General features: G+C 41.9%; 1 protein-coding gene across 1 annotated transcript; it reads left to right on the top strand.

Annotated features, from left to right (window-relative positions):
- The first annotated feature begins 1,008 nt into the window (after positions 1–1,008).
- LOC139604200 (inositol 1,4,5-trisphosphate receptor-interacting protein-like 1) lies at positions 1,009–2,712 on the top strand. Its single transcript, XM_071455277.1, has one exon. It carries the CDS (start codon positions 1,009–1,011, stop codon positions 2,710–2,712), a length of 1,704 nt encoding a protein of 567 aa, XP_071311378.1.
- The last annotated feature ends 12,121 nt before the right edge of the window (positions 2,713–14,833 follow it).

Here is a 14,833-nt window from a genome sequence, read left to right as displayed (position 1 = left end):
GCTTCATAATATCAAGCCTGCTCTCCATGTCAGGCTAGGCCTTTGCTAGTTCAGATGCGAAAGCAATCTTGGTGGGAGCAGTTCATTAGCATAACAATCTATTCCTGGGTAAAAAAACAACTAGTACCTGTATAAACTGTTTTTACATAGTTAGATTGAAAAAAGAAAATTATCTCTCACAAAGAACTTTTCACCCACTTCCACACTGGGACTTTGAGTGACCAGTCAATACAGTGTAACTTGTTAATAACCAATAAAGTAATTGGCAAGAAAGCTACTAAACACTAGGAGTCACACATGATGTCTGCAAAACTTTATAAAAACAAGTTATGTGAATAAAGAACGGGTGTTTTCCAACATGAAGAAAATGGAGTCATTTATTCCAATACACCACACCAAGGGAACCAGTTCCATCTGTCAGCAGGAGATTTCCAGGAACAAAGCATTCATGGGACATGTCACCCAATTTCATAGTTGAAAGGGTGTGGGGGCTTCTGCCTGTTTGGTGCAGGGAAGCCCAGGGGCTGGAAGATAACCTGTGGGTCTGCCCTTGGTGTGTGTCAGGTGTTGGGTGGCGCGGGGCCATTGGGAGTCCCTGAGGTGGGGGACAGGGCTGGCCTGGCCGGGATGCCCTGTGGCACCTGTGACATCCCAGCACAGGTGTCACAATGGGGGCAGCTGGGCACAGCAGCAGCGGGTGAGGCTGCCCCAGTGCAGCCCCAGCCTGCGGGCAGCGTGCTCGCAGCCAGGAGCTGTGCTGAGCGCTGAGCCAGGCCAGGGCAGACACGAGAGATCCCGGGAACAGCTTCCCACAGGGCATCCAGGGGCCAGTCCCTGGTGGGAGAACCTTTGGCAGGGCATGCATGCTGCTGCTGCTGCTGCTGCTGGGGCAGCGGTGCAGGCCTGCCACCCGGCCAGCTGCCTGGGCCCTCTGTGCTGCCTTCACATCCCTGGGGCTCCTGTCCCCTCTTCCCTTAGCAGTGCCCCCCTCCCTCTGTTCCTGAGGCCATGCCTGCCACGACCTTCCTGCTGTGGCTTGTGCAAGGCCTGGTGCAGTGGCCGCAGCCGGCGGGCGATGGGCTGGATGAGGCCATGCGGGAGCGCATGCGTCAGCGGGCTGAGCGCCTGAGCATGGAGATGGCTCGGCTGATGCAGGAGCTGGAGCACCAGAGCCTGGAGCAGGGCCCTGGCGCCTGGGGAGCCCTGCTGGCCTGGCAGTTCTGGGCTCTTGTGGCAATCCTTGTCCTGTTCTCAGCACTGTGCTTTGGAGTGCAGACAATTAGACACCATGCAGACAACTGTGGCCAGAAGGACAGTTCTGGCAGCAACACGGAGGAGGAAGACAACGTTGTTGCACAGGACAACATAGAATGTAAGGGTGGAAACTGGGAAGAAGACAAGGATGGAAATGAAGAAGGCAGTGGTGTTGATGTAAAGGAAAAAGGCCACGGTGGAAACAAAGCAAAACAAGGCTCCAATAATGCAAAGAAGGCCGTGTACAACAAACAGAAGGGTGAGGAAGTCAGTGCTGCTGGGAATGACAGTAACAAACACCATGCAACTGAAGAAGATGAGGACCACAATGTTAATAATAACCTTGGAGGCCTTTCAGCTGAGCACATTCAGTTGCCTGTTGTGGAGGTGGACAAAGGCTGCTCGGTGATTTGTGACCTGATGGCCAGACTGACAGATGTCTTAGAACAGGGCTTGTCACGCAGTTTCTACCCAGTGCCACAAGAAGCCATTGGTGTGGGCAGCGACTTTGAAGGCTGGAGTCCCTGTGCAGAAGGTGTTGTGTACCAGGTGCTTGTACCCCTGAGTCCCCCTCCAGGACATGCCTTCCACCTGGAGCTGGACACTGCAGGCATGGCCCAGAGGAACTTCTGGGTGTGTGTGGAGCTGCTGTGCACCTGCAGTAGCAGGCAGCTGAGGGAGGACATGCTGTGTTTCCTCCACCACCCTGAGCTGGAGCTGAGAAGGGAACAGGAGCCCAGCCTCCTGCACACCCTCTGCACCGGCTCCTATCTGGATGTGGAGAAAACTGCCCAGTGGTTCTGTTGCTTTGTGAGGTTAGCCTGGATGCTGTTGCCTCAATCCTGCCACTGGCGTTTAACTCTGCTGCCCTCCAGGTGCTCCTGCCGAGTTCAGCTCAGCAAAGAGAAGGAAAGCCTCATGGCTGAGATGATCTTTGGGGTGTGCCGAGGAGGCTCTGACATCTTTGTGGGCAGCCAGCCATCAGCAGTAGGCATGCCAAGCACCACATGGATTGAGACTTGTGCCATGGCAGAGGCCAAGTTCTTCAGGCACATTTCCAGGCAGGCCCCCAAGGACAGCTGCCACTGCAAGTGCCTGCAGCTGCTCAGTCACAGCCTGGTGGGTGTAAGTTTGTCCAGCTACACCTTGAAGACTGTGCTGATGCACCTGCTGAGCACCGTGCCCCTGGCAGGCTGGCACAGCAGGGATTTCTCGTGGCGGATGATGGACATTGTGGAGTACCTGCTCTGCTCGCTGCAGACAAAACAACTGCAGCACTTTGTCATAGGCAATGAGAGGCTTCCTGGGGAGATCAGTTTGCCCTCAGACTTGTGGCTGGCTGAAGCTCCCAACCTCTTGCAGCAGCTGGCGAGCGATCCCAATGCCCACGGGAAGGTCGTGCAGGAATGCATTCACCTGCTGCACAGGTTCCAGCAGCTGCTGCTCTGCGGCCACTGAAAGAGATGCTGGTGCCCAGGGCTGTGCTTGTGGGGCCTCTGGACAGGGCCTGTGCACATTAACCTCTTGTAGCTAGGGCCTCTACTGTATATATTAACCTCCCATAATTTTGTATTTCCTGTGCGTATTATTTCCCCATAGTTAATGCATTTCTTATATATATTGATACTCCTTATTTTGTGCTATATATATATACACTGTGCTATGTATATATTATTACTATATGTCAGGGGATAGAATATAAGAAAATAAAGATAGTGTAGAAAGTAATCTTAGCCCTAAGGAGTTGCAGCTGGGCCAATGATGAAAGATTAGGAGCAGGCCTGACTTTAGCAGGCCACAGCTGTAACCAATGAGAAGAAGAGTGCTATAAAAGAGTGGGGTGGGTGGTTGGTCTGGGAATTTGAGTCAGTTGGCTGCTTTGTGAAGAAGAAGGAGTCAGTGCTCTGAGGAGATGCCCATGAGAAACACCAAGAAGTTATGAAGCTTTTGTGATAGTAGTAGGAGACAGCAGTATGGAACCCCTGCAATAAGATGACCACAAATACATATATTGAGATCCTCTAGTTAGTGCATTCAGATTTCTCAACTTTTCTTTTTGTTATCTCAATAAACCAGGGTATTTCATTATCTGGATTGTGCAAGGTCTTCTTCAATTCTCTCAGACCTGTAGTCCACTGTTGTATTGTGTTCTGTTAAAGTTGGACTGTTCTGTTCCCCCCTTGTTTGACAATGGTTCTGCCCCGGTTCTCCCTCCCATCCCTGTTAGTGTCTGTCACCCTAACTCCACCCCAATTGGTATTGTATACTTTAAAACTCCTCCCCGGTTTCCCTAGAAACCAATGTATCCTTTTCTCAACCCCTCCCCGGTGCCCTGCCAGTCACTCTCCATCCCCACCTTTGTTGCTAGAAGCTTCTAGCCACACACTGACTTGTTTTTAAATTTTATTTTTCTAGCTGCTTGTGTTCTATTTTGGTGGGTAAATATGTGTACAGAAATACTGACAACCAGTGATGAAGAAAGGATACTTCTGTTCATTGGGTCTTAAACCATCTTTGCTTTGGTATAGTTTTATCTGCCCACAATCAGAACAGGACTGTTTTATAAAAATATGTGATACAAAATATGTGTGTGGTACATAAGCCTCAATTATAGCTACTAATGGGATATAGAAAGAATATTTTTTAGCTAATCTGCTTTTATTTCATTAACCCCAGTAATAGATTGCACAAGTCTGTTCATGGCAGAAGCTCAGACATATCAGCCTTTAATACCTTTGTGTAAATACAGAGTAAAATGACAAGGTAGAAATTCATTATGTAGTTTTTGGTTATTAGATTCAAGCTCAGTAGGTTTTATAGATTTATGGATGTCACTGTAGATTTACAGTGTGGAACGATGATAACAAGGTGTAGAAATCTGATGTTCTATGGAGGTTTCAATATCTCAAAGGGATTAGCTGTAAGTTCTGATTTGAAGTAGTGAAGTAAATTAGATATATAATTTTCACTTATCATTCTGCATTGCTTTATGATGTGCTATTTGTACAGAAGATATTTGACCTGGATAATGCACAACTCATGAGTCCACTACTGACACATATATATGTATATTTTATTTTATATATATATAGTGTTTGTACAGACATGAACAGAACACAAACTGGCTGTCCTGATAATAGTAAGGATAAAGACTACAATGTTATTAATGCCTTTTTCTTTGAGATAATCCTTAGTTTTGATATATTTGCATTGTAAGTTACTCTTTTATATATATTGGAGGCTTTGGTGTCTTCCCAGAGTGCTAAATATCTTAATTGTTTTTAATGAACCTAGCAAAGAAGGTTTTCATTAGAACACTAAATCCCAAGATATCAGAGGCTATCATTTATTAGTTAATTATTTCCTATTGATTTCCTGCGATGACAGGTTTTTTAAAAAGCTGTTCCTGATGTCATTTTTGTCTGTCATCCTTTGTGACTTGTGTTGATGGTTCCTTTTAAAGAGTAAAACAGGTTCTTTTTGAAATCTGCTCTTTTATACTGACTTCCTCTGCCAGAGGCCTGTCACTCTCCCACTGAGGTAGTTGTTGACATTTACTAAAGCACAACAATGTTTAATTTACTATTTTGGTGCTTTAATCTCATATTCCCAAGAAAAAAGTTTTCCATTTCTCTCTCCTGATATGGCGGATGACAGCTACGTTCAGAAGCCCCTTTCATTCTTCACTGTTTGGGCTAATTGGGGTTATGTTATTTCAGGGCCTCTATTTGTGAAGCATTATGATGTGAGTAAACCCTCTGAGACAAGCAAGGCTGGGTGCACACCAAGAGATGATGTGTGACATGCAAGGGAGAGCTGCAGCGTGGAAAAGGCAGGATTTGGTCATTGAAGTTTGTAACTCTACAGCAAAGAGAAAAATCCATTATAAAATCTCTCTAACTTGCAGGAAAGTCTGGAAACACCCAGAGAAACTTTTATTTCATCTTTCTGGCATCATTCTCCTTTATTCATCCTGTAGGGGATGTGAATAAAACCTTAGGAAGGAATTTACATATCAGCTGAATGTTTTGGAGGCAGCTGGATGCAATAAGAGGGGATTTGAACAACAAATGGGAATGTGAAGAGATGCACTGACAGAAGCATAAGTTCAAAAATGACAGATCACTTGCATCTACCAGATAAACAGGGAAGGAGCTGGAGTTACACTGCTCAAAGCTCACATGCCTGGAAGAGAGTGAAGACAACCATAGAGAGTAAAGAGAAGGAACTTTGTAGTGAGGAAAGACTAAAATTGGGGAAAAGGCTGGGACAGCTATGGAAAAACCCCTCTTGAGTAGAATGATTTGGTGACATGGTGACTGTATTGGTGGTTTCCAAACAGAAATGCATAACACATTATCAAGAAACAAAGAAAAATGAAGGAAAAAATCATGGGACTGCGTCTGGAAAAAAAGTAATGGAAGTGTCTCTAAGTCCTTTGTCCATCCTGTTGTGTGTTATCCCATCCCTGAATAATTATACTGGTAATAAAGTAATTCAAGTAGTAACACACCTTACTTTTTGGAAGTAATAAAGATCTTGAGAAATGGGTGGAAAGTTTACCAACTTCTAGTGAAAGAAACCAATAGATACTGAAAAACATAGGAGAGGTGCCAGCTGGTAGGAAATGTTCTTTCTCTGTGGTGATGCTTCAAGGATGGTAACACCTTCTCATTTGGGCAATTAAAACTGGAGCCAGCAATAAAGCAATGAAGTAGGACCAAGAAAAATGTGTTTTCTTAGCATAACCTGTGGGGCTATTTTGTAAGAAATAGCTGTATCTGATTGTCTTAAAAAAGAAGAAAACCACCCCAAACCCACGTCTAGTAATACATTGGTGAACATTTTAATTAGATTTTATAATTAAAAATGCAATTTATCAAGGTCCTTCACCTTTAAAAAACTTCTACTTTGGATTGAAGAAATTAACTTTTTTACCTTGAGAGATCAAATTGTTCTTTGTGCTTTGGGAAGGGAAGGATGATTTAAGATTTTTAGAGGCAGCTCAGTAGGGAACCACATTCTGACTCAATGAGCCACCACGAGTTAATCAGTACTTTTTATTCTGTATTGTTTTCTCTTGCCTTTGCAAGTCTCATGCTGTTCTTGAAATGCCTGGGAATTAAAAGAACCAATTCACTGTCAGTACTTGGAAAAAAAAAAAAAAAGATGGTATTTCACAGTGAGAGGAGAAGAGGAGTGTATATATCCTTCTTTTAAAACTTTTTACATTTTTTTTAGTCCTTTTGTTTTTTTGTTTTTAAATGTAACTGTTAGAACCCCCAGGAAAGAGAAATGCTCCTTGTGGAAATAAATGTCTTCCCATTCCCTGCAGAGAAAATTATCAAGAACAAATTTACTCATAAAGTAATAAAATAAATAAAAAAGAAATTGCCACAAGCAAAAAAGTGCTATTAATTCTGAGTAGCTTCAGGCAGAAAGCTGAAATAAACATTCTTAATACTTAAGAATGGCTTAGGACCTGAGCTATTGCTCCTTCTTTTAAAGGCTCAGAAATACAGTAAGAACTTACAGCTCTGGATGTGAGTTCTGGTTACATCCAGCTGTTTGGAGGTGCTTACTGTTGGAAGTTTGTCACATTTTTTCTCCATTTTTCGTGCCTTTTCACACTACTCCCTCCCTTTCCCCAGCTCAGGCTGATGTAAAGAAGAGAGGCAATTCTCATAGTACCTTTACACATACTTAGAAAAAAAAGGCAAGGTTTGGGGAAGCTCAGAAAACCTAATTTTCCCATTCCTTGCAGCATCTAGCCACATTTTGTACATTTGATAACAGCTGTGGAGCTCCTGAACCCGTGTGACCACCCACCCTTAAGGGGAAGGAAACGTAGGATTCAGAAACGTTCATGATTGAAAGGAACAAAAAAAATCAGAGGGGCCACAACCAATCAGAAATTTTTATTGGTAAATTACACCCTTGGCAAGGAAATTGGTGTATTACTCCCTAGCTGCTGTGCAAGCACATGGCAGTGGGTTCTGGGTTATTGGTAAAAGGAGAGAGAAAAAGGAAGAGAGGGATTAAAGAGGGGGAAGAGAGAGGGAGAGGGGGAAAAGAGAGAGGAAAATGGAGAGAAGAATAGGAAGAGAGAGAGAAAAAGAGATCACCAGTGCAGGTTCCAGCTGAAGGGATGTCAGTCCTGATTTCAGGATCAATCCAGCTGTGCTGGTCAGGCTGAGGAGATGCCCAGGGTCTTGGGGGCAATGCCCAGGCTTGGCACATATTTGTGGACAGGTTTTTCACTTGCTGTGCAAATTAGTTCTCATGCACAGTCTGTTCCTTCAGGCCTTTCTGGAAATGGGTCAGAGGCTTTGGGGGTCTTAATCCTCCCCTCCAGTGCACGGCCACTTCTTGGCTTCATTCCTGCACTTGTGCTCTGCTGGGTTGTGCTGCTCTCCAGGAGCTACAAGGGTGGTGTGAATAGGTTTCCAAGGCTGATGGTTTAAAAACCAGGTGCTCTTTGGACACCTGTTAATTCTGGGCACAGTGATTGTGAGGAACTCAGGAGCATTTCTCAGCTCATGGTGAGGTGGGGGTGGTCAGGGTGCACCTCCACAGCCCACCCTGTGCATAAAGTCAGCTTCTCTGGGCCTCCACAAACCCATATCCCAGCTCCAACCTGTAATCAAGTAAATAATGATCTGAAGAATGTAATTTTTCACTCAAGCAGGGTGAGGAGGAGATAAATTAATTTAAGGTGTATTATTATGTTTCCTAGAAAAATATGGATATACAATGAAAATTATTTGTAATGTGTGCATTTGTATTCTAGTAGGAGCAAGTGCAGTGACAGAACAGTGGGACTGAAACTGGGGTATTATTTTCAGGAAACAGAGGCTGGACAAGCATAAAATAGCTTTCAGACAGTCCAACCAGTTTCTGTACAGTCTCTATTTGTGTGCTATTGGCAAAATGATTGACTTTTCCCCCTCTCCTCAACCCCCATCTGGCTTTGACTGCATCACATTGACTTTGGGATGCACAAACAGATTGAACAAAGCGAGTCATTAAGTTAATCCCTACAGGGTAGGAGTACAAGCAGCTCAATTTCTGAAACCTGACTGAGGCAAGAGGAAATAAATCAAAACAATCACACAAATGTTTTATTCCAGAACATGTGCCCAGGGAACTATCTGCTGGTGGTTGAAAGTCTTGTGTTTTATATAAAGGAGATCACGTAAGCCTGAGTCTTGACTAAATAAAAAACATGAGAATAAAAATCACTACCTGAAAAGTGGAAGGTAGTGATAGCTGAGACATGTTTTTAGTACCAGGCAACATTTTGAGGGGTTTGACATAGAATTATACAACCTGTCATTAAGATGATGAGGTGAGATAAGCTTTCATTAAAATTGGCACTTTAAGATAGGATACAGCTTCTTCAGTAGTTTCCTATGCCAGTTAGGAAACCTGATGCCTTTGTTGTTACAGCACCTGTAAGCCATGAAACTGTTTGAGCAGATTGTAAGCTTAAATTCTTGAGGAATAAAAAGGGACTTGTAAAAAACACCCCAAACTCCCATACAAAATAACAACCAACTACACCCAAAAATCCTGTGAGATTTCTGGCATATTTTTTATTTGAATTGGAAATTTTCCTGGTAATGACATTAATAGACCTTTTGTATTCATTGCCAGTTCAGTTTTGGTTTCTTGGTTTGGTCTTTATTTCAATGTTACTGTTTGTGGAAAGGGTGTTCATGCACAATACATGGAAGATTCAGGAGCCTCAGTGCCTCAACTCTGATTTCAATGCATGAATTTCAATTCATGGCATGAATGAACTTTTAAAGACTTACAAAGCAGAGATCCCTGACTGGATGCAGTGTTTAAGGATTTCTTGGTGGTGGTGTGTGAGAGTGTTGGGTTTCTGAGTTTGTTTTTGTCAGTGAAGAGGGAGAGTTTTGCTGTAAATATGAAAGCTGGGAGAAATGCTGGGAGGAGTGATGGGACTGATTTCCCCACCTGCTCTGCTGCAGATGTGCTCCCAGTGATCTGAGAGCTGCTTCATCACTTAATTATGGGAGACCTCAGAGCACAACCCAGGGACAGCTTGGGGCCAGCACTTGAACTCACATTTTTAATGATGCATCTGCCACTGCCTCCTCAGAGCCGATTTCACACTAATGTGGTAGGAAGGATGCTCACAGTTGTGATCCCTGCTGCTGGAAAGAATGAAAATAAGCAATTTTGTGAGGAGGTAGGAGTTACATGTATGTATATATTTTTTGGTAAAACTGTGCTAGGCTCTGGTCTTTTTTCTCCTTTGAAAGTCGGCACTACTCTCACTGATGTCACTCTTCTTTCTACAGTTTTCCAGAGATAACAATTTGAACCTCCAAAGGCTTGTTTTTCACTTAGCAGCACACTGATTCTTGCCAGGATTTAGTCAGGAAAAGAACTTCCCTGAACAATTGGAATTTCAATATGCTACTGCCTCTTCTGAGATGCAGAAGGTAATTATTTATATGTCTAGATTGTATCAAGGTGTACAGACCATGGAGAAAACATGGGAAAATGGGCCCAAGCTCTGTTTATTCAGCTGTGCATTTTGGAGCCAGCTGGACCTGGCTCTGCCCAAGGTGGGACAGCTCCTGCTGCCCTCTCACAGAAGTCACCCCTGCAGCCCCCACTGCCAAAACCTTGTCACATAAGCCCTACACATCAAGTTCCTTTGCAAATACTGCAGCCAGTTATATTTCAGTAGACAGAATTTGTCTCTTCCCATCAGCATCAAACTGTGATGCTTTGTCATTACGATGACAGGACAAGAAGGGTTTGAGTCTCTGCAGAATTTGAAGACAGGTTGTTGCCAGAAACATCCTCTTCCTTTGTACAGGACAAAATCTCAAATCGAGCATGAAAATGAAGGGAATAACAAGCAGGTGACAAAGTGGGTAGCAGATTTTGAGGAAGCAGTTTTCCTTGTCTGTTTTTGGACTGAGGTAAAGAGCTTTCTGTTGAAAAGAAATTGATTGTGAAATGAATGCCCCCTAAAAACCCACAAACTTAATGCTGTAGTTGGGTGTTGCTTTTCCCCTTCATTTGTTTTTTAGGATTCCAAAGGTGGGTTGTTTCTTATTGAAAAAATTTTCTGCACTGTTGAATTATTGGTAAGGAAGAATGAGGTTGCATCTGCATTAGAGTTGGCAAGACTTTTTTTTTTTTTGGTGCTGTTTTGTTGAGTGTTGAGGCTTTGCAGATAGTGATGACATATAATTACTTAGACACATTTGCCCTCTTGAGTGGGATGCTCACTGAGTGCTTCCTTCCTGTTGCAATTCTTTGGGGGAAGCGGTCCACATTCTACAGAAAATTCATCTATCTGTTCTCTTAAGTTTGCAAACACCTCAGTGAAATGAACTGGTTTTGCTCCAGTAGTCCTATGTTCTTTGAATAACATCTATTTTCAAGCTGCCATTCACACTAGAAGAAAATGTATTGAGTCAAATTTTTCTCACAAGAAAGCTTAGATTTTTGTTTTTAAAGTTGAAATAAATGATGCTACAGTTTTTAGGCCAGTACATGTATGCAAGCCTTAATGTCAGGAGAATTGCAAATGCCAGAGATGATTTTGATGCTATTTCTCCATGAGCTTTTAAATCACAGTACTGCTTAAATACAGCCCTTGAAGTTTTGGTTTGATTGAACCCAAACTGAGCTCTAAGATAAGTTGATTTGCAGTCCACTTGAGAGCAAGGTATAAAAGGTCACATTTAGAGAGAGTTTTTTAATTCAGTTATAAGAGATGAGGATTTTATTGATAGTTTGGTAGCAGCAGAACACAGAATGGCACAATATTTAGGAATGAAACCATTGTAAGTAACTGATCTGTCAAATAATTCTTTTTTATAAGCTGAAATGTAATTTCAATTCATGCTTTTGTAAGAAGCTGAAATGTAATTTCATTTAAGTATGGAGCTAGGATTGTATTGTTTTGATTTTAATTGGAGCTTGCCCTAGAAGGTTCCTTCTTGCCTTTGATTAGACCATTCCTAGACCATTTTAGAAACTGATCTGTCAGGAATCAATTTTTACACTGCACTAATCAACTAATACTAAAGGTGATTCAGTAAAACACTGTGAATAACCTTGAAGAAATTGCAGCTGAGAACTTCATAGCGAAGTATGCTCACTATCATTATCAGCTGTTGAAAAAAGCCTGAGATTAAACAGTGTTAAGAATTAGAAAAAAAATGAAGAAGCAGATAGTCCTTTTTTTCTATAAATTAATGGCAGATTTGTCAACATTTCTCAGTTTGTGTATTCTGTATAGCTGCTACTTATGAAAAAAGATCCAAAGTTAAAAAAAATATTAGGGAATTTTTCACACAAATCATTGAGCTGAGTGAAGCAATAAAGTCTCTGTATATAGTTCCATCAGTGACATACTCAGGAATGAGCTGAAAAGTTATTTCTGTAATGCAAAGTGGTAGGCTTTTCATGTATTGTTTTTACCCAATATGGTGTGCATATATATGAGCTTATACATAGCATGCAATATCTAGAAACTTTATGGGATTTAACCCATCAAATAGGTATGGAGACGATTGCCCAGTAAAACAATTTTGGTGGCCAAGGGGAGGTTACATCAGCAGAAATACGAATTGAGAAGTGTGGAAGATAGTGCAAACATTGGGGCAGTTGCTTAAATAATTTCTTTAAATCCTATGGCATTATATATTATAACTGAGCTTTTTGAAGCACATTTATGGTCCCAAATTTTTACTTGTTCTTTTCCATTCAAGTGCATATTATCCCCATTTCTTCAAATTTCTTCCCCAAAAGCTCTTTCTTTTACAGTTTTTCACTCATTTTTCTGCTTCCCCTCTTTGCAGTACATCCTGATTTCTTCCTCCTCTGTATTTGCTGACCTCATACACACAGATCCTGAGAAATTGTGCTGCCAGATCACAACTCTGTGTGCTCACTGCCTAACTCAGGGAAACATAGTGCTTCAAGGCCTGAAGCACAGCTTCCTCAAAGTGCAAATCTTTATTTACAGCTGTTTATTTACATCATATATGATGTGTGGGGGTATTGTGTGCATGATCAAGCCAGGGGAACCATAACTGGTGTATTTATTCTAATCTAAAAATATGACTCCAATTCCTCCTTGATTTACTTTGGCCTTGCTGAAGAGATTATGAAAGCACAAAGGACCTTAAGTTTCTCACTCAGGAGAGAGATAATGCTCAGTATTATCTCAGAGCAGAAGTTTGCTGTGAAGGTACTACACGTAATGTGTGTGTGACAAATGTTAGCGGCGCAGACAAGGCGGGTGGGGCATGTGAAGCAGCCGGGGTGCTGGTCCTTCTGTGCTCACAGAACACCAGGATCCAGGCACCACCCCACCAGCTTATCAGCTCTGCACCTGGTCTGTCTGTAGGTGTGAATTTCAGTGCTGGTTCCTGGCCCAGGGCTCCTCCCAGCAACGAGAGCTGAAATCCTGAGAATGAGACTGTGAACGGCGAGAAGCGGCTTTGGCTGAGCCTGTTACAAACCTGGTCACTTGCTCGCCACAGCTGCTACTCTGAGGCACTCAAGTCTGAGGTGTTTGCTATTCTGGACAGATTGTGGGAATCCAGGGCTCTGTGTGGGTGACACTTCCTCTAAACAAGCTTGTTGCAGCACTTGTCATTGATATAGAAAGACTGATATCTCCTGTGTTCTGGTGGCTCTTTCTGAGCTGAGTCCTTTGCTGTGGGGCAGCACAGCCTGCTCTGCCCTGTTACGCTTCTCAGGTATCATCCCCAGGGAAGAGCTGCCACCATCCCTTGTTCTGTGTATTTCCAGGTGTAGTGGATCATGGCTGAGTGATGCCAAGGGCTCTGTTCCCCAGGTGGTCCCTTGCTTTTATCATGGATGCTTTCTGTGTGCTTTGGTCTCCCTTCCTCTCTTCTTTAACTGAGATAGTGACTTTGACCAGTCTGCTTATTCTCTAAATCTCATTTTTATCTTGACCTTGAATTAAACTCAAAGTTTTGTATAGCATTTGGCAGAAAGTTATGTGGAGTTTGCTTTTTAAATTTTTTTCTTTTTGCTACATTTTAACTTAATTCACTGGGATCCTTTCAGACTTCAAACTTGGAGAGTTAAACTTTATCAATTCTAAGTTTGAGAAGCATGGAGTCTCTCATGGTCACTGCATTTTATGCAGCTCCAAGTTTCAGCAGTAGGACTCAGATTTGTATATCACTAAATAAAGAGTTGGCCAAATTTACAGCAAATGTGAGCCAGTTTAGTTCTGTAGGCAAGGAGCTTATGCTGATTTATTCTAACAGAACAGCAGGACCCGGCATTGTTTATGGGGTATCAATGGACATAAAACACCTCGTGGAAACATTGCTCAAGCTTTGGAAACTTTTAGTAACACTAAAAGTTACTTCAGACATGAGTATGAGCAGAAGTCTTTCACAAAACATTCTACAGAAAATAGGGTGAGATAAGGGGGAAAAAGTAAATCTAAAAATACACAGGGGGAAAAAACCCTATAAAATGAAGTTTGTTGCCTACAAAGGCATTTTTTTCCAGGGCATAGCCCAATGATTAAGTAATATTCAAACTCCAACCTGAGGCCTCACATGAAAACTAAGAATGCCTCTTGCTAAATCTCTGCCTTGCTCTTCATCCCTCTATCAGGGATGAGAACTGTTTGAGGTTATTAATCATCTTAATCACATTGATCTTTTTAATAAATATACAACCCTGGACCATATAAAAAGAAATAATTCAAATTTGGTTTAAAAAAAATCTGATAAAAAGAGGATAAACAGAAGGGAACTGGATTTTAAAGAAAAAAAGTTTACAATGCTTTGTTGTTTGATCCTGAAGTATAAATTGGAATTCTGTACGCACTAGTGGAATAGATGTGTGAAGGTTTTCTTTGAAGGAAAATCTATATCTGAGACTTTAATTAATAGATGCTTGAATGGGACAAGTTGCTTATTTGTAAAACAGAGCATGGTCTGGCTGTTAGAAGTGCAGTCTCAAGTGTTTGTGTCCATGTGGGCTGGAGACTTTGGAAAGGAAGGTTTGGCTTCTGCCTCTGCAGTGGATGGGAGAAGATAGAACACCCACCCCTGCTCTGTTTGTGTGGTTGATTTTAGCTTCAGGGAAATTACACATTTCCAGTTTGCTTTTATAAATATCAAAAGAATTTGTAGTAAGTCGGATACAATCCAGAAATATTGAAGTGGACAGGATATCTCCTGCCTTAAAATTGCCATAATTTAAAAAATAAAACCTATGTTTATGTAAAAAAACCTGAAATTTTGTATTTGGATTACTTCTACCATGCATGCTCAATGCAGCAATCCAGTTGAGAGGCTTGTATCATAAATATTTTATTTCAACACATTTTTCTGAATTGATGAACAGACACACTGATTTGGCATAAATTTTATGATGATAGACAAAATTGTTCACATTTTAAGTCCCTAAACCTTTAATAGATTATAGTTAGTCTTTAATAATTCTTTACCTTTAAAAAATTAAAACTTAGAAAAAAAAGTAGCTAAAAAGAATCCTTAAAACCAACTCTTCATTAAAAGTGGACATG

This window comes from Agelaius tricolor, unplaced genomic scaffold (assembly GCF_023055355.1).
Source record: "Agelaius tricolor isolate 1412-34295 unplaced genomic scaffold, bAgeTri1.0.p SCAF_46, whole genome shotgun sequence".
NCBI classification, from domain to species: Eukaryota; Metazoa; Chordata; class Aves; order Passeriformes; family Icteridae; genus Agelaius; species Agelaius tricolor.
This window is presented reverse-complemented; position numbering and strand designations above follow the sequence as displayed.

What these genes read in the sequence shown, in the direction of transcription:
- LOC139604200 (XM_071455277.1), top strand. Translation starts at nt 1,009, where the DNA reads ATGCCTGCCACGACCTTCCTGCTGTGGCTTGTGCAAGGCCTGGTGCAG.